The sequence below is a fragment of the Phalacrocorax carbo genome, chromosome 1 (assembly GCF_963921805.1).
Source record: "Phalacrocorax carbo chromosome 1, bPhaCar2.1, whole genome shotgun sequence".
In the NCBI taxonomy this organism is placed as follows: Eukaryota; Metazoa; Chordata; class Aves; order Suliformes; family Phalacrocoracidae; genus Phalacrocorax; species Phalacrocorax carbo.
The window spans coordinates 53824755-53849332 of record NC_087513.1 but is presented as its reverse complement, the minus strand read 5'-3'; the positions used below and the strand labels follow the sequence as shown (position 1 = coordinate 53849332).

Below are 24578 nucleotides of genomic sequence, written 5' to 3'. Positions count from 1 at the left end.
TATTAGAACATTAAAAATGCTTAGAGGCGATGTTGAGCGATGGGGAACAGCAGAGTGAAATAAGCGCTCACAGCAGCGTTGTGCTTCTTACCTCCTTTGTAGGTGTCTTGCCGGTGGCAGAAGAGGAAGAAGAGACAGATGATGTCAACTCTTTTGATTCTGAGGTAAAATCAGAGAATCATTTAGGTTGGAAAAGACCCTTCAGATCATCGTGTCCAACCGTAAACCTAGCACTGCCAAGTCCACTGTCCCTAAACCACGTCCCTAAGCGCCACGCCTGCTCATCTTCTAAATACCTCCAGGGGCGCTGACTCAACCGCTTCCCTGGGCGGCCTGTTCCAGGGCTTGATAACCCTTCTGGTGAAGAACCTTTTCCTAACACCCAATCTAAACCTCCCCTGGCGCAACTTGAGGCCATTTCCTCTCGTCCTGTCCCTTGCTACTTGGGAAAAGAGAGCGACACCCACCTCGCTACACCCTCCCGTCAGGCAGTTGTACAGAGCGATAAGGTCTCCCGTCAGCCCTCCGTGCTCCAGACTAAACAACCCCACTTCCCTCAGTCCCTCCTCAGAGGACTTGTTCTCTACACCCTTCACCAGCTTCCTTGCTCTTCTTTGGACGCGCTCCAGCACCTCAATGGCTTTCTTGCTGTGAGGGGCCCAAAACGCAACACAGTGCTCGAGCTGCGGCCTCACCACCTTGCCGAGTACAAAGGGACAGTCACTCCCCTAGTCCTGCTGGCCACACTGTTTCCAAGACAAGCCCGGATGCTCTTGGTCTTCTTGGCCACCTGGGCGCACTGCCCGCTCATATTCAGCTGCCTCTCGAGCAACGCCCCCAGGTCCTTTTCTGCCGGGCAGCTTTCCAGCCACTCTTCCCCTTCTCTGAAGGAGGCAGTGGGGCCCCACTGGGCTCGCTTGCTTTTGGGCTTGTTTCCCATTGCTGCTGCTGCTTCCACCAGACGCTCGTAACTGGGACCTTGACATGGCAGTGCTGCAGGCAAGCTGGTCAGTGAGGACTGGGACAAAGTGAGGTCACGCTAGAAACCCTGGACTTTGGCAGCTGGCCCTTGAGCTGGATGTCTAGTATAGGACTGAAGCAGTAAAGCGTCCCCCTGGTTACAGTCCTCTGAAATCCTGGAAGGCTGATGCTGGGACGATTGCTGGCTTTCCACCATGCAGCTCTCTCGCCCGCATCCAGCCAGCATCAAATGGTTGCCCGTAGGGCCTACGGCCTAGGCGCTTAGAGGCTGCTGCTGCCTAGGTCCTCTCTATGTTGGGCAGGCGTACTTCGGCCCCGTTTGAAAGCCCTGCTCAACACGGATTCCTAGCACGCTGGCAGTGTTTGCCCTTTTTGTTCTTTGCGTCACCTGAGACCCACGTTACGCGTGTTGGATTACGCGGGAGCTTTGTGTTGGGATACGGGTTGAGAAGGCGTCTGTGCCAGTTCTCACGCATGTCTCTTAAATTATGCAGACGGCTTCCGAAGGCCCAGGAAAAGCATCGGCCGGCGTGCAGCTTCCAGCCGCAAACAGACCCGGAGCGTGCGCATTGTCCATTCCAGGGGAGCGCGGCAATGGTAATTTGCTGACGGACTGAACGGTTACTTTTGCAATTTCTCTGGCGTGAAGCGATGGGGAAAAGCAGAGTGAAATAAGCACTCACAGCAGCGTTGTGCTTCTTACCTCCTTTGTAGGTGTCTTGCCGGTGGCAGAAGAGGAAGAAGAGACAGATGATGTCAACTCTTTTGATTCTGAGGTAAAATCAGAGAATCATTTAGGTTGGAAAAGACCCTTCAGATCATCGTGTCCAACCGTAAACCTAGCACTGCCAAGTCCACTGTCCCTAAACCACATCCCTAAGCGCCACGTCTGCTCATCTTCTAAATACCTCCAGGGGCGCTGACTCAACCGCTTCCCTGGGCGGCCTGTTCCAGGGCTTGATAACCCTTCTGGTGAAGAACCTTTTCCTAACACCCAATCTAAACCTCCCCTGGCGCAACTTGAGGCCATTTCCTCTCGTCCTGTCACTTGCTACTTGGGAAAAGACAGCAACACCCACCTCGCTACAACCTCCCGTCAGGCAGTTGTACAGAGCGATAAGGTCTCCCGTCAGCCCTCCGTGCTCCGGACTAAACAACCCCACTTCCCTCAGTCCCTCCTCAGAGGACTTGTTCTCTACACCCTTCACCAGCTTCCTTGCTCTTCTTTGGACGCGCTCCAGCACCTCAATGGCTTTCTTGCTGTGAGGGGCCCAAAACGCAACACAGTGCTCGAGCTGCGGCCTCACCACCTTGCCGAGTACAAAGGGACAGTCACTCCCCTAGTCCTGCTGGCCACACTGTTTCCAAGACAAGCCCGGATGCTCTTGGTCTTCTTGGCCACCTGGGCACACTGCCCGCTCATATTCAGCTGCCTCTCGACCAACGCCCCCAGGTCCTTTTCTGCCGGGCAGCTTTCCAGCCACTCTTCCCCTTCTCTGAAGGAGGCAGTGGGGCCCCACTGGGCTCGCTTGCTTTTGGGCTCGTTTCCTACTGCTGCTGCTTCCACCAGACGCTCGTAACTGGGACCTTGACATGGCAGTGCTGCAGGCAAGCTGGTCAGTGAGGACTGGGACAAAGTGAGGTCACGCTAGAAACCCTGGACTTTGGCAGCTGGCCCTTGAGCTGGATGTCTAGTATAGGACTGAAGCAGTAAAGCGTCCCCCTGGTTACAGTCCTCTGAAATCCTGGAAGGCTGATGCTGGGACGATTGCTGGCTTTCCACCATGCAGCTCTCTCGCCCGCATCCAGCCAGCATCAAATGGTTGCCCGTAGGGCCTACGGCCTAGGCGCTTAGAGGCTGCTGCTGCCTAGGTCCTCTCTATGTTGGGCAGACGTACTTCGGCCCCGTTTGAAAGCCCTGCTCAACACGGATTCCTAGCACGCTGGCAGTGTTTGCCCTTTTTGTTCTTTGCGTCACCTGAGACCCACGTTACGCGTGTTGGATTACACGGGAGCTTTGTGTTGGGATACGGGTTGAGAAGGCGTCTGTGCCAGTTCTCACGCATGTCTCTTAAATTATGCAGACGGCTTCCGAAGGCCCAGGAAAAGCATCGGCCGGCGTGCAGCTTCCAGCCGCAAACAGACCCGGAGCGTGCGCATTGTCCATTCCAGGGGAGCGCGGCAATGGTAATTTGCTGACGGACTGAACGGTTACTTTTGCAATTTCTCTGGCGTGAAGCGATGGGGAAAAGCAGAGTGAAATAAGCACTCACAGCAGCGTTGTGCTTCTTACCTCCTTTGTAGGTGTCTTGCCGGTGGCAGAAGAGGAAGAAGAGACAGATGATGTCAACTCTTTTGATGTTGAGGTAAAATCAGAGAATCATTTAGGTTGGAAAAGACCCTTCAGATCATCGTGTCCAACCGTAAACCTAGCACTGCCAAGTCTACTGTCCCTAAACCACATCCCTAAGCGCCACGTCTGCTCATCTTCTAAATACCTCCAGGGGCGCTGACTCAACCGCTTCCCTGGGCGGCCTGTTCCAGGGCTTGATAACCCTTCTGGTGAAGAACCTTTTCCTAACACCCAATCTAAACCTCCCCTGGCGCAACTTGAGGCCATTTCCTCTCGTCCTGTCCCTTGCTACTTGGGAAAAGAGAGCGACACCCACCTCGCTACACCCTCCCGTCAGGCAGTTGTACAGAGCGATAAGGTCTCCCGTCAGCCCTCCGTGCTCCAGACTAAACAACCCCACTTCCCTCAGTCCCTCCTCAGAGGACTTGTTCTCTACACCCTTCACCAGCTTCCTTGCTCTTCTTTGGACGCGCTCCAGCACCTCAATGGCTTTCTTGCTGTGAGGGGCCCAAAACGCAACACAGTGCTCGAGCTGCGGCCTCACCACCTTGCCGAGTACAAAGGGACAGTCACTCCCCTAGTCCTGCTGGCCACACTGTTTCCAAGACAAGCCCGGATGCTCTTGGTCTTCTTGGCCACCTGGGCGCACTGCCCGCTCATATTCAGCTGCCTCTCGAGCAACGCCCCCAGGTCCTTTTCTGCCGGGCAGCTTTCCAGCCACTCTTCCCCTTCTCTGAAGGAGGCAGTGGGGCCCCACTGGGCTCGCTTGCTTTTGGGCTTGTTTCCCATTGCTGCTGCTGCTTCCACCAGACGCTCGTAACTGGGACCTTGACATGGCAGTGCTGCAGGCAAGCTGGTCAGTGAGGACTGGGACAAAGTGAGGTCACGCTAGAAACCCTGGACTTTGGCAGCTGGCCCTTGAGCTGGATGTCTAGTATAGGACTGAAGCAGTAAAGCGTCCCCCTGGTTACAGTCCTCTGAAATCCTGGAAGGCTGATGCTGGGACGATTGCTGGCTTTCCACCATGCAGCTCTCTCGCCCGCATCCAGCCAGCATCAAATGGTTGCCCGTAGGGCCTACGGCCTAGGCGCTTAGAGGCTGCTGCTGCCTAGGTCCTCTCTATGTTGGGCAGGCGTACTTCGGCCCCGTTTGAAAGCCCTGCTCAACACGGATTCCTAGCACGCTGGCAGTGTTTGCCCTTTTTGTTCTTTGCGTCACCTGAGACCCACGTTACGCGTGTTGGATTACGCGGGAGCTTTGTGTTGGGATACGGGTTGAGAAGGCGTCTGTGCCAGTTCTCACGCATGTCTCTTAAATTATGCAGACGGCTTCCGAAGGCCCAGGAAAAGCATCGGCCGGCGTGCAGCTTCCAGCCGCAAACAGACCCGGAGCGTGCGCATTGTCCATTCCAGGGGAGCGCGGCAATGGTAATTTGCTGACGGACTGAACGGTTACTTTTGCAATTTCTCTGGCGTGAAGCGATGGGGAAAAGCAGAGTGAAATAAGCACTCACAGCAGCGTTGTGCTTCTTACCTCCTTTGTAGGTGTCTTGCCGGTGGCAGAAGAGGAAGAAGAGACAGATGATGTCAACTCTTTTGATTCTGAGGTAAAATCAGAGAATCATTTAGGTTGGAAAAGACCCTTCAGATCATCGTGTCCAACCGTAAACCTAGCACTGCCAAGTCCACTGTCCCTAAACCACATCCCTAAGCGCCACGTCTGCTCATCTTCTAAATACCTCCAGGGGCGCTGACTCAACCGCTTCCCTGGGCGGCCTGTTCCAGGGCTTGATAACCCTTCTGGTGAAGAACCTTTTCCTAACACCCAATCTAAACCTCCCCTGGCGCAACTTGAGGCCATTTCCTCTCGTCCTGTCACTTGCTACTTGGGAAAAGACAGCGACACCCACCTCGCTACAACCTCCCGTCAGGCAGTTGTACAGAGCGATAAGGTCTCCCGTCAGCCCTCCGTGCTCCGGACTAAACAACCCCACTTCCCTCAGTCCCTCCTCAGAGGACTTGTTCTCTACACCCTTCACCAGCTTCCTTGCTCTTCTTTGGACGCGCTCCAGCACCTCAATGGCTTTCTTGCTGTGAGGGGCCCAAAAGGCAACACAGTGCTCGAGCTGCGGCCTCACCACCTTGCCGAGTACAAAGGGACAGTCACTCCCCTAGTCCTGCTGGCCACACTGTTTCCAAGACAAGCCCGGATGCTCTTGGTCTTCTTGGCCACCTGGGCACACTGCCCGCTCATATTCAGCTGCCTCTCGACCAACGCCCCCAGGTCCTTTTCTGCCGGGCAGCTTTCCAGCCACTCTTCCCCTTCTCTGAAGGAGGCAGTGGGGCCCCACTGGGCTCGCTTGCTTTTGGGCTCGTTTCCTACTGCTGCTGCTTCCACCAGACGCTCGTAACTGGGACCTTGACATGGCAGTGCTGCAGGCAAGCTGGTCAGTGAGGACTGGGACAAAGTGAGGTCACGCTAGAAACCCTGGACTTTGGCAGCTGGCCCTTGAGCTGGATGTCTAGTATAGGACTGAAGCAGTAAAGCGTCCCCCTGGTTACAGTCCTCTGAAATCCTGGAAGGCTGATGCTGGGACGATTGCTGGCTTTCCACCATGCAGCTCTCTCACCCGCATCCAGCCAGCATCAAATGGTTGCCCGTAGGGCCTACAGCCTAGGCGCTTAGAGGCTGCTGCTGCCTAGGTCCTCTCTATGTTGGGCAGACGTACTTCGGCCCCGTTTGAAAGCCCTGCTCAACACGGATTCCTAGCACGCTGGCAGTGTTTGCCCTTTTTGTTCTTTGCGTCACCTGAGACCCACGTTACGCGTGTTGGATTACACGGGAGCTTTGTGTTGGGATACGGGTTGAGAAGGCGTCTGTGCCAGTTCTCACGCATGTCTCTTAAATTATGCAGACGGCTTCCGAAGGCCCAGGAAAAGCATCGGCCGGCGTGCAGCTTCCAGCCGCAAACAGACCCGGAGCGTGCGCATTGTCCATTCCAGGGGAGCGCGGCAATGGTAATTTGCTGACGGACTGAACGGTTACTTTTGCAATTTCTCTGGCGTGAAGCGATGGGGAAAAGCAGAGTGAAATAAGCACTCACAGCAGCGTTGTGCTTCTTACCTCCTTTGTAGGTGTCTTGCCGGTGGCAGAAGAGGAAGAAGAGACAGATGATGTCAACTCTTTTGATGTTGAGGTAAAATCAGAGAATCATTTAGGTTGGAAAAGACCCTTCAGATCATCGTGTCCAACCGTAAACCTAGCACTGCCAAGTCCACTGTCCCTAAACCACATCCCTAAGCGCCACGTCTGCTCATCTTCTAAATACCTCCAGGGGCGCTGACTCAACCGCTTCCCTGGGCGGCCTGTTCCAGGGCTTGATAACCCTTCTGGTGAAGAACCTTTTCCTAACACCCAATCTAAACCTCCCCTGGCGCAACTTGAGGCCATTTCCTCTCGTCTTGTCACTTGCTACTTGGGAAAAGACAGCGACACCCACCTCGCTACAACCTCCCGTCAGGCAGTTGTACAGAGCGATAAGGTCTCCCGTCAGCCCTCTGTGCTCCATACTAAACAACCCCACTTCCCTCAGTCCCTCCTCAGAGGACTTGTTCTCTACACCCTTCACCAGCTTCCTTGCTCTTCTTTGGACGCGCTCCAGCACCTCAATGGCTTTCTTGCTGTGAGGGGCCCAAAAGGCAACACAGTGCTCGAGCTGCGGCCTCACCACCTTGCCGAGTACAAAGGGACAGTCACTTCCCTAGTCCTGCTGGCCACACTGTTTCCAAGACAAGCCCGGATGCTCTTGGTCTTCTTGGCCACCTGGGCGCACTGCCCGCTCATGTTCAGCTGCCTCTCGACCAACACCCCCAGGTCCTTTTCTGCCGGGCAGCTTTCCAGCCACTCTTCCCCTTCTCTGAAGGAGGCAGTGGGACCCCACTGGGCTCGCTTGCTTTTGGGCTCGTTTCCTACTGCTGCTGCTTCCACCAGACGCTCGTAACTGGGACCTTGACATGGCAGTGCTGCAGGCAAGCTGGTCAGTGAGGACTGGGACAAAGTGAGGTCACGCTAGAAACCCTGGACTTTGGCAGCTGGCCCTTGAGCTGGATGTCTAGCATAGGACTGAAGCAGTAAAGCGTCCCCCTGGTTACAGTCCTCTGAAATCCTGGAAGGCTGATGCTGGGACGATTGCTGGCTTTCCACCATGCAGCTCTCTCGCCCGCATCCAGCCAGCATCAAATGGTTGCCCGTAGGGCCTACGGCCTAGGCGCTTAGAGGCTGCTGCTGCCTAGGTCCTCTCTATGTTGGGCAGGCGTACTTCGGCCCCGTTTGAAAGCCCTGCTCAACACGGATTCCTAGCACGCTGGCGGTGTTTGCCCTTTTTGTTCTTTGCGTCACCTGAGACCCACATTACGCGTGTTGGATTACGCAGGAGCTTTGTGTTGGGATACGGGTTGAGAAGGAGTCTGTGCCAGTTCTCACGCATGTCTCTTAAATTATGCAGACGGTTTCCGAAGGCCCAGGAAAAGCATCGGCCGGCGTGCAGCTTCCAGCCGCAAACAGACCCGGAGCGTGCGCGTTGTCCATTCCAGGGGAGCGCGGCAATGGTAATTTGCTGACGGACTGAACGGTTACTTTTGCAGTTTCTCTGGCGTGAAGCGATGGGGAAAAGCAGAGTGAAATAAGCACTCACAGCAGCGTTGTGCTTCTTACCTCCTTTGTAGGTGTCTTGCCGGTGAGAGGAGAGGAAGGAGAGACAGATGATATCAACTCTTTTGATGTTGAGGTAAAATCAGAGAATCATTTAGGTTGGAAAAGACCCTTCAGATCATCGTGTCCAACCGTAAACCTAGCACTGCCAAGTCCACTGTCCCTAAACCACATCCCTAAGCGCCACGTCTGCTCATCTTCTAAATACCTCCAGGGGCGCTGACTCAACCGCTTCCCTGGGCGGCCTGTTCCAGGGCTTGATAACCCTTCTGGTGAAGAACCTTTTCCTAACACCCAATCTAAACCTCCCCTGGCGCAACTTGAGGCCATTTCCTCTCGTCCTGTCACTTGCTACTTGGGAAAAGACAGCGACACCCACCTCGCTACAACCTCCCGTCAGGCAGTTGTACAGAGCGATAAGGTCTCCCGTCAGCCCTCCGTGCTCCGGACTAAACAACCCCACTTCCCTCAGTCCCTCCTCAGAGGACTTGTTCTCTACACCCTTCACCAGCTTCCTTGCTCTTCTTTGGACGCGCTCCAGCACCTCAATGGCTTTCTTGCTGTGAGGGGCCCAAAACGCAACACAGTGCTCGAGCTGCGGCCTCACCACCTTGCCGAGTACAAAGGGACAGTCACTCCCCTAGTCCTGCTGGCCACACTGTTTCCAAGACAAGCCCGGATGCTCTTGGTCTTCTTGGCCACCTGGGCGCACTGCCCGCTCATGTTCAGCTGCCTCTCGACCAACACCCCCAGGTCCTTTTCTGCCGGGCAGCTTTCCAGCCACTCTTCCCCTTCTCTGAAGGAGGCAGTGGGACCCCACTGGGCTCGCTTGCTTTTGGGCTCGTTTCCTACTGCTGCTGCTTCCACCAGACGCTCGTAACTGGGACCTTGACATGGCAGTGCTGCAGGCAAGCTGGTCAGTGAGGACTGGGACAAAGTGAGGTCACGCTAGAAACCCTGGACTTTGGCAGCTGGCCCTTGAGCTGGATGTCTAGTATAGGACTGAAGCAGTAAAGCGTCCCCCTGGTTACAGTCCTCTGAAATCCTGGAAGGCTGATGCTGGGACGATTGCTGGCTTTCCACCATGCAGCTCTCTCGCCCGCATCCAGCCAGCATCAAATGGTTGCCCGTAGGGCCTACGGCCTAGGCGCTTAGAGGCTGCTGCTGCCTAGGTCCTCTCTATGTTGGGCAGGCGTACTTCGGCCCCGTTTGAAAGCCCTGCTCAACACAGATTCCTAGCACGCTGGCGGTGTTTGCCCTTTTTGTTCTTTGCGTCACCTGAGACCCACATTACGCGTGTTGGATTACGCAGGAGCTTTGTGTTGGGATACGGGTTGAGAAGGAGTCTGTGCCAGTTCTCACGCATGTCTCTTAAATTATGCAGACGGTTTCCGAAGGCCCAGGAAAAGCATCGGCCGGCGTGCAGCTTCCAGCCGCAAACAGACCCGGAGCGTGCGCGTTGTCCATTCCAGGGGAGCGCGGCAATGGTAATTTGCTGACGGACTGAACGGTTACTTTTGCAGTTTCTCTGGCGTGAAGCGATGGGGAAAAGCAGAGTGAAATAAGCACTCACAGCAGCGTTGTGCTTCTTACCTCCTTTGTAGGTGTCTTGCCGGTGAGAGGAGAGGAAGGAGAGACAGATGATATCAACTCTTTTGATGTTGAGGTAAAATCAGAGAATCATTTAGGTTGGAAAAGACCCTTCAGATCATCGTGTCCAACCGTAAACCTAGCACTGCCAAGTCCACTGTCCCTAAACCACATCCCTAAGCGCCACGTCTGCTCATCTTCTAAATACCTCCAGGGGCGCTGACTCAACCGCTTCCCTGGGCGGCCTGTTCCAGGGCTTGATAACCCTTCTGGTGAAGAACCTTTTCCTAACACCCAATCTAAACCTCCCCTGGCGCAACTTGAGGCCATTTCCTCTCGTCCTGTCACTTGCTACTTGGGAAAAGACAGCGACACCCACCTCGCTACAACCTCCCGTCAGGCAGTTGTACAGAGCGATAAGGTCTCCCGTCAGCCCTCCGTGCTCCGGACTAAACAACCCCACTTCCCTCAGTCCCTCCTCAGAGGACTTGTTCTCTACACCCTTCACCAGCTTCCTTGCTCTTCTTTGGACGCGCTCCAGCACCTCAATGGCTTTCTTGCTGTGAGGGGCCCAAAAGGCAACACAGTGCTCGAGCTGCGGCCTCACCACCTTGCCGAGTACAAAGGGACAGTCACTCCCCTAGTCCTGCTGGCCACACTGTTTCCAAGACAAGCCCGGATGCTCTTGGTCTTCTTGGCCACCTGGGCGCACTGCCCGCTCATGTTCAGCTGCCTCTCGACCAACACCCCCAGGTCCTTTTCTGCCGGGCAGCTTTCCAGCCACTCTTCCCCTTCTCTGAAGGAGGCAGTGGGACCCCACTGGGCTCGCTTGCTTTTGGGCTCGTTTCCTACTGCTGCTGCTTCCACCAGACGCTCGTAACTGGGACCTTGACATGGCAGTGCTGCAGGCAAGCTGGTCAGTGAGGACTGGGACAAAGTGAGGTCACGCTAGAAACCCTGGACTTTGGCAGCTGGCGCTTGAGCTGGATGTCTAGCATAGGACTGAAGCAGTAAAGCGTCCCCCTGGTTACAGTCCTCTGAAATCCTGGAAGGCTGATGCTGGGACGATTGCTGGCTTTCCACCATGCAGCTCTCTCGCCCGCATCCAGCCAGCATCAAATGGTTGCCCGTATGGCCTACGGCCTAGGCGCTTAGAGGCTGCTGCTGCCTAGGTCCTCTCTATGTTGGGCAGGCGTACTTCGGCCCCGTTTGAAAGCCCTGCTCAACACGGATTCCTAGCACGCTGGCGGTGTTTGCCCTTTTTGTTCTTTGCGTCACCTGAGACCCACGTTACGCGTGTTGGATTACGCAGGAGCTTTGTGTTGGGATACGGGTTGAGAAGGAGTCTGTGCCAGTTCTCACGCATGTCTCTTAAATTATGCAGACGGTTTCCGAAGGCCCAGGAAAAGCATCGGCCGGCGTGCAGCTTCCAGCCGCAAACAGACCCGGAGCGTGCGCGTTGTCCATTCCAGGGGAGCGCGGCAATGGTAATTTGCTGACGGACTGAACGGTTACTTTTGCAGTTTCTCTGGCGTGAAGCGATGGGGAAAAGCAGAGTGAAATAAGCACTCACAGCAGCGTTGTGCTTCTTACCTCCTTTGTAGGTGTCTTGCCGGTGAGAGGAGAGGAAGGAGAGACAGATGATATCAACTCTTTTGATGTTGAGGTAAAATCAGAGAATCATTTAGGTTGGAAAAGACCCTTCAGATCATCGTGTCCAACCGTAAACCTAGCACTGCCAAGTCCACTGTCCCTAAACCACATCCCTAAGCGCCACGTCTGCTCATCTTCTAAATACCTCCAGGGGCGCTGACTCAACCGCTTCCCTGGACGGCCTGTTCCAGGGCTTGATAACCCTTCTGGTGAAGAACCTTTTCCTAACACCCAATCTAAACCTCCCCTGGCGCAACTTGAGGCCATTTCCTCTCGTCCTGTCACTTGCTACTTGGGAAAAGACAGCGACACCCACCTCGCTACAACCTCCCGTCAGGCAGTTGTACAGAGCGATAAGGTCTCCCGTCAGCCCTCCGTGCTCCGGAATAAACAACCCCACTTCCCTCAGTCCCTCCTCAGAGGACTTGTTCTCTACACCCTTCACCAGCTTCCTTGCTCTTCTTTGGACGCGCTCCAGCACCTCAATGGCTTTCTTGCTGTGAGGGGCCCAAAAGGCAACACAGTGCTCGAGCTGCGGCCTCACCACCTTGCCGAGTACAAAGGGACAGTCACTCCCCTAGTCCTGCTGGCCACACTGTTTCCAAGACAAGCCCGGATGCTCTTGGTCTTCTTGGCCACCTGGGCGCACTGCCCGCTCATGTTCAGCTGCCTCTCGACCAACACCCCCAGGTCCTTTTCTGCCGGGCAGCTTTCCAGCCACTCTTCCCCTTCTCTGAAGGAGGCAGTGGGACCCCACTGGGCTCGCTTGCTTTTGGGCTCGTTTCCTACTGCTGCTGCTTCCACCAGACGCTCGTAACTGGGACCTTGACATGGCAGTGCTGCAGGCAAGCTGGTCAGTGAGGACTGGGACAAAGTGAGGTCACGCTAGAAACCCTGGACTTTGGCAGCTGGCCCTTGAGCTGGATGTCTAGCATAGGACTGAAGCAGTAAAGCGTCCCCCTGGTTACAGTCCTCTGAAATCCTGGAAGGCTGATGCTGGGACGATTGCTGGCTTTCCACCATGCAGCTCTCTCGCCCGCATCCAGCCAGCATCAAATGGTTGCCCGTAGGGCCTACGGCCTAGGCGCTTAGAGGCTGCTGCTGCCTAGGTCCTCTCTATGTTGGGCAGGCGTACTTCGGCCCCGTTTGAAAGCCCTGCTCAACACGGATTCCTAGCACGCTGGCGGTGTTTGCCCTTTTTGTTCTTTGCGTCACCTGAGACCCACGTTACGCGTGTTGGATTACGCAGGAGCTTTGTGTTGGGATACGGGTTGAGAAGGAGTCTGTGCCAGTTCTCACGCATGTCTCTTAAATTATGCAGACGGTTTCCGAAGGCCCAGGAAAAGCATCGGCCGGCGTGCAGCTTCCAGCCGCAAACAGACCCGGAGCGTGCGCGTTGTCCATTCCAGGGGAGCGCGGCAATGGTAATTTGCTGACGGACTGAACGGTTACTTTTGCAGTTTCTCTGGCGTGAAGCGATGGGGAAAAGCAGAGTGAAATAAGCACTCACAGCAGCGTTGTGCTTCTTACCTCCTTTGTAGGTGTCTTGCCGGTGGCAGGAGCAGAACTGGTGATAGAAGATGTCAACTCTTTTGATGTTGAGGTAAAATCAGAGAATCATTTAGGTTGGAAAAGACCCTTCAGATCATCGTGTCCAACCGTAAACCTAGCACTGCCAAGTCCACTGTCCCTAAACCACGTCCCTAAGCGCCACGTCTGCTCATCTTCTAAATACCTCCAGGGGCGCTGACTCAACCGCTTCCCTGGGCGGCCTGTTCCAGGGCTTGATAACCCTTCTGGTGAAGAACCTTTTCCTAACACCCAATCTAAACCTCCCCTGGCGCAACTTGAGGTCATTTCCTCTCATCCTGTCACTTGCTACTTGGGAAAAGACAGCGACACCCACCTCGCTACACCCTCCCGTCAGGCAGTTGTACAGAGCGATAAGGTCTCCCGTCAGCCCTCCGTGCTCCGGACTAAACAACCCCACTTCCCTCAGTCCCTCCTCAGAGGACTTGTCCTCTACACCCTTCACCAGCTTCCTTGCTCTTCTTTGGACGCGCTCCAGCACCTCAATGGCTTTCTTGCTGTGAGGGGCCCAAAACGCAACACAGTGCTCGAGCTGCGGCCTCACCACCTTGCCGAGTACAAAGGGACAGTCACTTCCCTAATCCTGCTGGCCACACTGTTTCCAAGACAAGCCCCGATGCTCTTGGTCTTCTTGGCCACCTGGGCGCACTGCCCGCTCATATTCAGCTGCCTCTCAACCAACACCCCCAGGTCATTTTCTGCCGGGCAGCTTTCCAGCCACTCTTCCCCTTCTCTGAAGGAGGCAGTGGGGCCCCACTGGGCTCACTTGCTTTTGGGCTTGTTTCCCATTGCTGCTACTTCCACCAGACGCTCGTAACTGGGACCTTGACATGGCAGTGCTGCAGGCAAGCTGGTCAGTGAGGACTGGGACAAAGTGAGGTCATGCTAGAAACCCTGGACTTTGGCAGCTGGCCCTTGAGCTGGATGTCTAGTATAGGATTGAAGCAGTAAAGCGTCCCCCTGGTTACAGTCCTCTGAAATCCTGGAAGGCTGATGCTGGGACGATTGCTGGCTTTCCACCATGCAGCTCTCTCACCCGCATCCAGCCAGCATCAAATGGTTGCCCGTAGGGCCTACGGCCTAGGCGCTTAGAGGCTGCTGCTGCCTAGGTCCTCTCTATGTTGGGCAGGCGTACTTCGGCCCCGTTTGAAAGCCCTGCTCAACACGGATTCCTAGCACGCTGGCGGTGTTTGCCCTTTTTGTTCTTTGCGTCACCTGAGACCCACGTTACGCGTGTTGGATTACGCGGGAGCTTTGTGTTGGGATACGGGTTGAGAAGGCGACTGTGCCAGTTCTCACGCATGTCTCTTAAATTATGCAGACGGCTTCCGAAGGCCCAGGAAAAGCATCGGCCGGCGTGCAGCTTCCAGCCGCAAACAGACCCGGAGCGTGCGCGTTGTCCATTCCAGGGGAGCGCGGCAATGGTAATTTGCTGACGGACTGAACGGTTACTTTTGCAATTTCTCTGGCGTGAAGCGATGGGGAAAAGCAGAGTGAAATAAGCACTCACAGCAGCGTTGTGCTTCTTACCTCCTTTGTAGGTGTCTTGCCGGTGGCAGGAGCAGAACTGGTGATAGAAGATGTCAACTCTTTTGATGTTGAGGTAAAATCAGAGAATCATTTAGGTTGGAAAAGACCCTTCAGATCATCGTGTCCAACCGTAAACCTAGCACTGCCAAGTCCACTGTCCCTAAACCACATCCCTAAGCGCCATGTCTGCTCATCTTCTAAATACCTCCAGGGGCACTGACTCAACTGCTTCCCTGGGCGGCCTGTTCCAGGGCTTGATAACCCTTCTGGTGAAGAACCTTTTCCTAACACCCAATCTAAACCTCCCCTGGCGCAACTTCAGGCCATTTCCTCTCGTCCTGTCACTTGCTACTTGGGAAAAGACAGCGACACCCACCTCGCTACACCCTCCCGTCAGGCAGTTGTACAGAGCGATAAGGTCTCCCGTCAGCCCTCCGTGCTCCGGACTAAACAACCCCACTTCCCTCAGTCCCTCCTCAGAGGACTTGTCCTCTACACCCTTCACCAGCTTCCTTGCTCTTCTTTGGACGCGCTCCAGCACCTCAATGGCTTTCTTGCTGTGAGGGGCCCAAAACGCAACACAGTGCTCGAGCTGCGGCCTCACCACCTTGCCGAGTACAAAGGGACAGTCACTTCCCTAGTCCTGCTGGCCACACTGTTTCCAAGACAAGCCCCGATGCTCTTGGTCTTCTTGGCCACCTGGGCGCACTGCCCGCTCATGTTCAGCTGCCTCTCAACCAACACCCCCAGGTCCTTTTCTGCCGGGCAGCTTTCCAGCCACTCTTCCCCTTCTCTGAAGGAGGCAGTGGGACCCCACTGGGCTCGCTTGCTTTTGGGCTTGTTTCCCATTGCTGCTACTTCCACCAGACGCTCGTATCTGGGACCTTGACATGGCAGTGCTGCAGGCAAGCTGGTCAGTGAGGACTGGGACAAAGTGAGGTCACGCTAGAAACCCTGGACTTTGGCAGCTGGCCCTTGAGCTGGATGTCTAGTATAGGATTGAAGCAGTAAAGCGTCCCCCTGGTTACAGTCCTCTGAAATCCTGGAAGGCTGATGCTGGGACGATTGCTGGCTTTCCACCATGCAGCTCTCTCGCCCGCATCCAGCCAGCATCAAATGGTTGCCCGTAGGGCCTACGGCCTAGGCGCTTAGAGGCTGCTGCTGCCTAGGTCCTCTCTATGTTGGGCAGGCGTACTTCGGCCCCGTTTGAAAGCCCTGCTCAACACGGATTCCTAGCACGCTGGCGGTGTTTGCCCTTTTTGTTCTTTGCGTCACCTGAGACCCACGTTACGCGTGTTGGATTACGCGGGAGCTTTGTGTTGGGATACGGGTTGAGAAGGAGTCTGTGCCAGTTCTCACGCATGTCTCTTAAATTATGCAGACGGCTTCCGAAGGCCCAGGAAAAGCATCGGCCGGCGTGCAGCTTCCAGCCGCAAACAAACCCGGAGTGTGCGCCTGGTCCATTCCAGGGGAGCGCGGCAATGGTAATTTGCTGACGGACTGAACGGTTACTTTTGCAATTTCTCTGGCGTGAAGCGATGGGGAAAAGCAGAGTGAAATAAGCACTCGCAGCAGCATTGTGCTTCTTACCTCCTTTGTAGGTGTCTTGCCGGTGGCAGGAGCAGAACTGGTGATAGAAGATGTCAACTCTTTTGATTCTGAGGTAAAATCAGAGAATCATTTAGGTTGGAAAAGACCCTTCAGATCATCATGTCCAACCGTAAACCTAGCACTGCCAAGTCCACTGTCCCTAAACCACATCCCTAAGCGCCATGTCTGCTCATCTTCTAAATACCTCCAGGGGCACTGACTCAACCGCTTCCCTGGGCGGCCTGTTCCAGGGCTTGATAACCCTTCTGGTGAAGAACCTTTTCCTAACACCCAATCTAAACCTCCCCTGGCGCAACTTGAGGCCATTTCCTCTCGTCCTGTCACTTGCTACTTGGGAAAAGACAGCGACACCCACCTCGCTACACCCTCCTGTCAGGCAGTTGTACAGAGCGATAAGGTCTCCCGTCAGCCCTCCGTGCTCCGGACTAAACAACCCCACTTCCCTCAGTCCCTCCTCAGAGGACTTGTCCTCTACACCCTTCACCAGCTTCCTTGCTCTTCTTTGGACGCGCTCCAGCACCTCAATGGCTTTCTTGCTGTGAGGGGCCCAAAAGGCAACACAGTGCTCGAGCTGCGGCCTCACCACCTTGCCAAGTACAAAGGGACAGTCACTTCCCTAGTCCTGCTGGCCACACTGTTTCCAAGACAAGCCCCGATGCTCTTGGTCTTCTTGGCCACCTGGGCGCACTGCCCGCTCATATTCAGCTGCCTCTCGACCAACACCCCCAGGTCCTTTTCTGCCGGGCAGCTTTCCAGCCACTCTTCCCCTTCTCTGAAGGAGGCAGTGGGGCCCCACTGGGCTCGCTTGCTTTTGGGCTCGTTTCCTACTGCTGCTGCTTCCACCAGACACTCGTAACTGGGACCTTGACATGGCAGTGCTGCAGGCAAGCTGGTCAGTGAGGACTGGGACAAAGTGAGGTCACGCTAGAAACCCTGGACTTTGGCAGCTGGCCCTTGAGCTGGATGTCTAGTATAGGATTGAAGCAGTAAAGCGTCCCCCTGGTTACAGTCCTCTGAAATCCTGGAAGGCTGATGCTGGGACGATTGCTGGCTTTCCACCATGCAGCTCTCTCACCCGCATCCAGCCAGCATCAAATGGTTGCCCGTAGGGCCTACGGCCTAGGCGCTTAGAGGCTGCTGCTGCCTAGGTCCTCTCTATGTTGGGCAGGCGTACTTCGGCCCCGTTTGAAAGCCCTGCTCAACACAGATTCCTAGCACGCTGGCGGTGTTTGCCCTTTTTGTTCTTTGCGTCACCTGAGACCCACGTTACGCGTGTTGGATTACACGGGAGCTTTGTGTTGGGATACGGGTTGAGAAGGCGACTGTGCCAGTTCTTACGCATGTCTCTTAAATTATGCAGATGGTTTCCGAAGGCCCAGGAAAAGCATCGGCCGGCGTGCAGCTTCCAGCCGCAAACAGACCCGGAGCGTGCGCGTTGTCCATTCCAGGGGAGCGCAGCAATGGTAATTTGCTGATGGACTGAATGGTTACTTTTGCAATTTCTCTGGCGTGAAGCGATGGGGAAAAGCAGAGTGAAATAAGCACTCACAGCAGCGACGTGCTTCTTACCTCCTTTGTAGGTGTCTTGCCGGCGGCCGGAGCGGAACAAGAGTTAGATGATGACTCCTTTACTGAGAATGAGGGCCTTTCTTCTCTAAAGGTAAAGCTGGAGTCACAGTCCTCTAGCCCTATTGCTTAAATGCAGGTAATTCTGCAGTATTGCTGGGGATTCCTTTACCCACTTTTTGTGTCCTTGCTCACTAAGCTTTCTGCCGTGGATCGGGAAGAGTTTCAGCTAAAGAAGGATGCTTCAACTCAAAGAGATGATCAAGGGTACAGCCAGGTGAGTCTATTCCTGACTGATGCAGATATCCATAAATAGAGCCTGTCAGTGTTCAGAGAGATGTTCTCGCTACTGAGTTCATTTTGGAGTGCTTCTGGTATAAGTTTATTGAATCTGGACCTCAAGTGTATTTTGGATTTCATGTCGTTTTTCCATCTTCACACTTCAAGGAATGGGGCATCCACAGCTTCTCTGGCAACCTGGTCCAGTGTCACGCCATCCTCGTTGAGGAAAATGTCCTCCTATGTCCCATCTAAATCTACCCTCTTTTAGTTTAAAACTACTGCCCCTTGTCCTGTCACTGCAGGCCTTGTTAAAAAGTCTCTCCATCCTTCTATGTTGAAAGGCTGCAAAAAGGTCTCCCTAGAGCCTGCTGTTCCCTAGGCTGAACAACCCCAACGCTCTCAGCCTTTCTTCAGGCGGGGCAGAGGGGAGGTGTTCCAGCCCCCTGATCACTTTTGTGGTACTCCTCCGGGTCCACTCTAACAGGTCCATGTCTTCCTGGTCCTGAGGACACCAGAGCTGGATGTAGTACCCCAGGTGGCATCTCACAAGAGCAGAATAGAAAGGGAGAATCACCTCCCTCAACCTGCTGCCCACCCTGAAGACAGATCTAATCATACAATCCCATGAGTAAAAGCATCTCTTATGTTGACATCTTCTGACTGATTTCTCATGCTCATGCAACACCGTTTCTTTAGAGATGGGTCAAGCAGCTGCAGCAGGAGCTTGCCATTGCTCTCAAAAAGAACTCCCTGGCAGAAGCTTCACTTGAAGCTAAGAAGCACTACAGCAGGCACCTGCAGGAACAGAAACTGCAGTTGCAGAAGGAACTGGACAGGTCTAAAGCTAAGGTATGGAGAAAGCCTGTCTCTTGTCTCTTGGCAGGTGCCCAAGGCTTTTTTGTAGCAAACCAGAGTGGGGAACTGATCCTTTCTTGGGGGTTTTGTGTAACCCAGGGTGGTTCAGCATGTGGCTAGCTGTGGTGAGGGGGCCAGGAGGGAACAGCACTGCTGCCTTTGGTGCCTGCCTGGTTGCACCTGGAGCTTGAAGTAGCAGTGGAGGTCTGCGCTAAGGTGGTCTTAGTACACTAGGCATCTTGCAACAGGAGGAGATTGAGTGATGTGTAGAGTGACTCCCCTTGTTTTATAAGCCCAGTGTCTATGATTAGAAAGGTCACTAACCGTGAAGTCACTTTGTCCTTAATTGGGGAGGGGTGCATGTATTCCTTTCAAAAAGCTGCTTCTCAAGTTTCATGGAGCACGTGTAATTTGCTGATTCTCTTGGGTTTGGCAAAGCAGAGCATGTGCCGACAGAGAAAGAGTAGGCATACTGGAGTGTTGTGCTGGTGCTTTTTTCTATTCCCTCATCATGTCATCATTGTCACGGAGTTGCAAAGTCACTTGAGGAGCAGGAGGAGCTTCTATCCATGTTGGAGTAGCCAACAAGTGCTACAAGGAGTGTTCAGAGCCCTTGAGAGAGTAGGAGGAGGAGGGTTGTGGCAGCATTTAGGAAACACTGTAGGAAACCATTGTAGACCTAGGAGAGGGGCCAATATAAAAGATGAGGAAGTAACATGGGGTTTGAGTGTTGATGTGAGAGTCAAAGCAGTCCACTCCTTTTTATCAGACCTAAGCTGACTACTGGTGATTCTTGTTATGGTTTGACAGCTGCAGGAATTGACAGAACGGCATATGCAGACTGAGTGTTATGCCGAATCCCTGAAGAATGCCATCAAGAATAAGGAGAGGGAACTAACAACTTCCAGGAACCTGCAGGGGCTTCTGGCTGCGTCTTCTGGAAATGCAGCTATCCCAGAGCTGGAAGAACGCATACAACGGTAAGGAAGTTACACAACGGAGCAAGGCTTTGCTTTCTGCGCTTATGTGAAAACAGGACTGTCTTCTTGCATGCCAGCAAGATAATAATACAAGACACTTTTGTTTTAGATGAGGTTCTTTCACGCTTCTTTTGGGATTTTTTCTCTTGTGGACTTCTGTGATAAAGGCTGTACTTCTCTTTCAGGCTCCAAGCTGGAAAGGCCAGGCTGGAAGCCACAGCACAGCAACAAGCCAAGACCATCAAAGCCCTTCAGAAACACCTGCAAGCCTCTGCCTCAGTAAGTTGGTCAGAGCCTTCCCTTTCATGAGCTACAGAGCTTAGTTCCGTATTCACATGGGGAAATTTTCAGATGAGGTTTTCCTGAGAACCTAGGGGAGATCAGTTCCTCTGTTCTACTGACTATAGGCTGCTCTGAATGTCCTGCTGGCCCATTCCCCAGCTTTCTGGCTTTGAGAGTTGTCCCATGAGACTACAGCAAGTTCTACTTAATGCTGTCTTTGTTAACGACTTGACGGTAATGCACTGGCTTAAGTATTTGCTGCTTTAGACCACTCATGAGGTTGAGACCTCAGGTAGCACTTCAGACAGTCATATGCGGTTGAGGGATTTGGTACCTTTGATTGCGGACTTGCCTTGGGCTTTGGCGGTGCTGAGCACTTCATCCTGGAGGCCTGACTGGCATCATCAGACTGTGACAGGAATTACTCAGTTGCCTGTACTCTGGTCACCTTCCTGTTTTAGTGACTACAGATTCCTTGGCCAGAAGGTGTGGGTCCATAATGCAACAAGAAGACCTCCAAGGGAGAAAATCCGCAACTAATAAGGGAACGATACCTCCATAGGCAGTATTTTGTGTGCTTGGGTGGCATTGCGGGGCAGGAAAACAGTGTGATGCAGGAAAACACTGTGTGATGCTGGCAGGAGAAGAAAGGCTGTGAGGTGTGACCTTCAGTCAGGTAAGTCCTAGCGTGACTTCTTTCTTCTTTTAATGCTGCTGTAGGCTCACAATGGCCTGAAGGACTTAACAACTGGCTTCCAGACAACGCGGGCTGCAATGGACCACCAACATCGGCAGGTATAGGAACAGCTTCTGGGAATCACTGTGTTTAGTCTTTGAATTTCTTGTGGGCAGGTAATTTATTTAGAGATCAGGTGGGCTGTGGGGAATTCCCCACGGTTTTCATCAGGGCACCTTCAGGGGAAGTCTAGACGTTTCCTTATTCCCCTGGTGCTCCTGCATTTTGAATGTGCTTGGTGGACAGTACACGGGCACTTGTGTTCATTAGCATGATCCCTTTGATGTGTACTGTGAGCAGGAGATTGATCTGCGGTTGAGCGCTGCGAGAGGAGACTGGGTTTGGGAGATCCGTGTTATCTTCTTTGTCGAGAACACTATCTGCACATTCTGCATATGGATCCTGTTCCTGTGCTCTGTGTGTGATATATCTTTTCTATTTTGAAAGCGTGGGAGTGAAAGCAAGGAAGTGAAGAAGGTGGCTGAGATGAAATGCCGAACAGAAGCACTTCTACGTGAAATGCAGGGAAGAAACAGCGCACTGGAGGAAGAATGTACCAGGCATGGCTTTTTAGTGCTTTAAAGAAATATCACATTGAGTAGAAGTCAAAGTCAAGCTTTACTGAACTCTAATGTAAAACCATGTACGTAACTGAACAACGCTTCAGGTAAACTTTGGGCCCTCCAAGTGATGTGTAGTACTGGAGGGCTGCCTGTTCTTAGTAATTCCTGGCCTCTCAAGCATGTTACAGATGAAGCAAGCCATAGCTGTGCTACTTATGTAAGAGTACATGAAAAAGGCCGACTTGCCTTACTTCATGCTTTCCTTACTAATTTGCTGTGCAGGTTGAAGATGCTTCTGGAGGGATCTCGGGCAAAGCTGATGGCCTATGTGGGGAGAGCGTCCCATCTCAGATTCCGGGCAGAGATGAGGAAGAGCTCTTCTGAGGTGGCCAAGCAAGTTTATAAACTAAGAAGAAAGGTGAGCTCTGGTTTGTTGGGTGGGTTTAAGGTGATTATTTTTTCCTGCTGGAACCTGTATGATCCTTTTCCTGTACTTTTTTTCCCTGCTGCTAATTATCTGTTGGCTGTATTTTGCAATCGATTTATTTCTCTTGAGGCTCCCGCTGCTGTTGTAGCAGTAGACAATGATGATGTTGATGAACACAGATATAGTTATCATGATGGGTAAAAACCATGAGCCAGGAGTCCCAGCAGGGCTGCCAAGGTCAATAGCCTTGCTGACCAGGAAGCAGTCCCAGAGGCCCTGAGCAAAGGGAGTGGAGCTGGTCCATACACTGAGATTTTCACACATTTTAATACTCTGTCAGCTGGTGGTGAATGCAGTCTCTATGGCCCCTAACCTTACGGATTTCCACACAAGTGAGTAACTTCAGAGCAATCTTTGAGTTCATTTTGTTTGGCTGCCTACAAGCTGGTGACATTTCCCAACAGCTGGAGATGCAGTCAAAAAAATGCATGCAGTGCGCAAGATAAAACCAGGACCTGTGAAAAAATGTCTGCTTTGCATGGGACTCAGGAAGAACCAGGGCTTCACCTCAGAAGTCACTGGGAGACTAGCATGGTGGGTCACAGTCAAATAGAGCAGTCTAAAAGAGAGATGGGAGAACGAGCTGGACAAGAAATAAGGCAAAAACCACAAGAAGTTGATCCATGTCTCCATGTAATGCAATTTTCCACATGGGTCTGTAATCCATAGGCTGTAACTTTGTTGTTGACACGTTTAAGTGTTTGGGTGTCAGTACGTGGATCTGCACATTACATGCTGCTGTACTTCCAGGATCTACTTTCCAGGGCTGCCTTTGGCCCAGCCTGCTATAGAACTAACACACAGCCTTTTCTTTTCCCACCCTTCCACAGTCACAGCTAAACCTGCACAGCATGGTCTGTGATGAGAAGGTGTTGGAGCAGAGGAAATGCCAGTGCCAGAAAACAGAGCGCTCACAGGGAGATGAACGAAGCCTGGAAACCTTTTGAGTTCCACCTTGTGCAGCCACTACCCTGCACCTAATTCCAAGTGTTCTGTTGCAGATCAGTATTTAATAAACCGTGTCATCTAGTACATGTCTTAGTGTTGCTGCACAATTGGAGTGCTTCCAACCTAGTGGGTTTTGATGAGGAGAGTTTTGTTTTTGAAGGCTCACTCAGGCTCTCTTCCTATGCAGGCAGTTTGCACATCTCTCTGCTCTTGCTCTGAAAAAAATCAGTCCTTCAAACGTCTCCAAGAAGAAACACACATCTCTGCCCTTTTCCTCTGGGGAGGCTTGAACCATGATTGTGCTCAGATGAGGGACTAGTGCTGAGCTACTGCTAATAATCAGTTACCAGGCTCTTCCTGCTTTTGTAAAGCAATCCTTCTGGTGGTCTGGCCAGAAGGTGGTAGGCGAGCTTCTGGTAGCCATGGAAGCTTTGCAGATCCCACAGGGATGTGATGGATGTGTAGCCCACAAAGGGGGAAGGTGTGAAGAAGTGGGCACGAGCTGGAACAGGGGGATCCCCACCTCAACCTAAGGAAAAACTTTTTCTCTTATGAGCGTGGTGAGAGACCAGTGTCAGGGACCAGCGTGGGCACACTGGTCTCTCAGGGATGGGGAGCCAAAGGGGGTCCCATGGCTGGGCCCTGCCCTGCTGGCCTCGGCCTACACAAGCAAGGGGAGCAGGCAGGGCCTGGGATGGGCAGCTGGGGCAGCCAAGAGCCCAGAGGAACAAACGATTGCCTGGTGAGATGGCAGCTCTGAGGGCAAGCCAGGAAGCCAGGCCAGGCTTAGGCTTCAGGCCCAGTGGTGGCAAGCAGGGTCAGATGCAGCCCAAGGATGGGCAGGCACACCCAGAGGGAGGCCAAGGGCAGGCCAGCAAGACAGCCTGCAGGCTGGGGTCTGGAGCAGCAAGGTCCCCAGCCAGACATAGCTCAGACAGAGCTGGAGACAGGAACACCATGACAGAGTTCATGCAGGGCCTGGAGGCCTCTGCCTACACCTCGGTGGGCTCCCTGGGCCCATGAGCTAAAGGCCCCAGCTCAGCCTGCTGTGGCTTATTTGTGCCACAGAAAGGTTCTGGAGCATCCTCATGCTTGGAGACTCTATACTGGACATGGCCCTGCATGACCTGCCCTGGCTGACCCTGCGTTGAGCAGGGTGGAGATGGACAAGACAGACAACATAACACCCCTTCCAGCCTGGACGATACTGTGCTTTCAAGGCACAAACACCTCCAGTGATCCAGAAATTTCATGCTGCAGGCCTGCTTTTATTTGGCTAGACCTCCTGCCTGCTTTAGCAAGCCTTTTGCCCGACTCTGACCTCATCTTACCTATAACTCTAGTCTTCCCTGGGCTATGTGCAACAGACAAAACAACTGCAGACTGTATCCAACATCTCCAGGCAGAAAGATGGCAGCAGCCTTCCCAGACACCCAGTCATGTTGAGGTGTGATGCCACCAGTCAAGAATAGCCATAGGCTTAGCAAAGTGAATCTTGATTTCCAACCCCTAGGTTGAAACCTGGAAGCGGAGAACCACCATCACACTCCAGGTCTGGCTGGGCAGCAGTGGAAGCTGACAGCTACAATGGTCCACCTGGCCCTGCTTCCCATCTCTTCAAACCCAAGGAGATAGCTAGCTAGGCATTATAACTTTGGCAAGCCACTCTTCAAAAATACACCAAAGCACACGTGGCAAAAACAGGCTGAAAGAATGTTCCACCTCCTCTCCCAGCAATCACCCTTCACAATGGTGACTCTTAACAGATATCTGGGCTCTAAAACCAAAATGGCCTTTGGAAGATACCAAAGGTATCTTCAAACAGTATGTTGGACCTGTTCTTCATGTGACTGAGAATGAG

At 53.4% G+C, this 24578-nt stretch overlaps 2 protein-coding genes across 2 annotated transcripts; both read left to right on the top strand.

Moving 5' to 3' along the window:
- Nucleotides 1-29: 29 nt before the first annotated feature.
- On the top strand, nt 30-11261 carry LOC135313888 (spidroin-2-like). Its single transcript, XM_064454773.1, has 12 exons — nt 30-164; nt 1476-1578; nt 1696-1757; nt 3066-3168; nt 3286-3347; nt 4659-4761; nt 4879-4940; nt 6249-6351; nt 6469-6530; nt 7839-8120; nt 9429-9710; nt 11019-11261. The coding sequence occupies exons 1-10, from the start codon at nt 30-32 to the stop codon at nt 7959-7961; spliced, it is 918 nt and encodes a 305-aa protein (XP_064310843.1). The 3' UTR covers nt 7962-8120; nt 9429-9710; nt 11019-11261.
- On the top strand, nt 10528-22801 carry LOC135313619 (golgin subfamily A member 4-like). The gene is made up of 19 exons (XM_064453488.1): nt 10528-10542; nt 11019-11121; nt 11239-11300; nt 12609-12711; nt 12829-12890; nt 14199-14301; nt 14419-14480; nt 15789-15891; nt 16009-16070; nt 17379-17481; nt 17599-17678; nt 17784-17861; nt 18563-18715; nt 19532-19701; nt 19887-19980; nt 20704-20778; nt 21167-21279; nt 21565-21700; nt 22600-22801. The coding sequence occupies exons 1-19, from the start codon at nt 10528-10530 to the stop codon at nt 22714-22716; spliced, it is 1794 nt and encodes a 597-aa protein (XP_064309558.1). The 3' UTR covers nt 22717-22801.
- Nucleotides 22802-24578: the final 1777 nt, after the last annotated feature.

Coding starts and splice junctions, on each gene's coding strand:
- LOC135313888 (XM_064454773.1), top strand. CDS start 30: ATGTTGAGCGATGGGGAACAGCAGAGTGAAATAAGCGCTCACAGCAGC. Junction 4,941..6,248: donor TCAACTCTTTTGATTCTGAG/GTAAAATCAGAG, acceptor TAAATTATGCAG/ACGGCTTCCGAAGGCCCAGG. Junction 6,531..7,838: donor TCAACTCTTTTGATGTTGAG/GTAAAATCAGAG, acceptor TAAATTATGCAG/ACGGTTTCCGAAGGCCCAGG.
- LOC135313619 (XM_064453488.1), top strand. Junction 12,712..12,828: donor TCCAGGGGAGCGCGGCAATG/GTAATTTGCTGA, acceptor CCTCCTTTGTAG/GTGTCTTGCCGGTGGCAGGA. Junction 20,779..21,166: donor TGGACCACCAACATCGGCAG/GTATAGGAACAG, acceptor CTATTTTGAAAG/CGTGGGAGTGAAAGCAAGGA.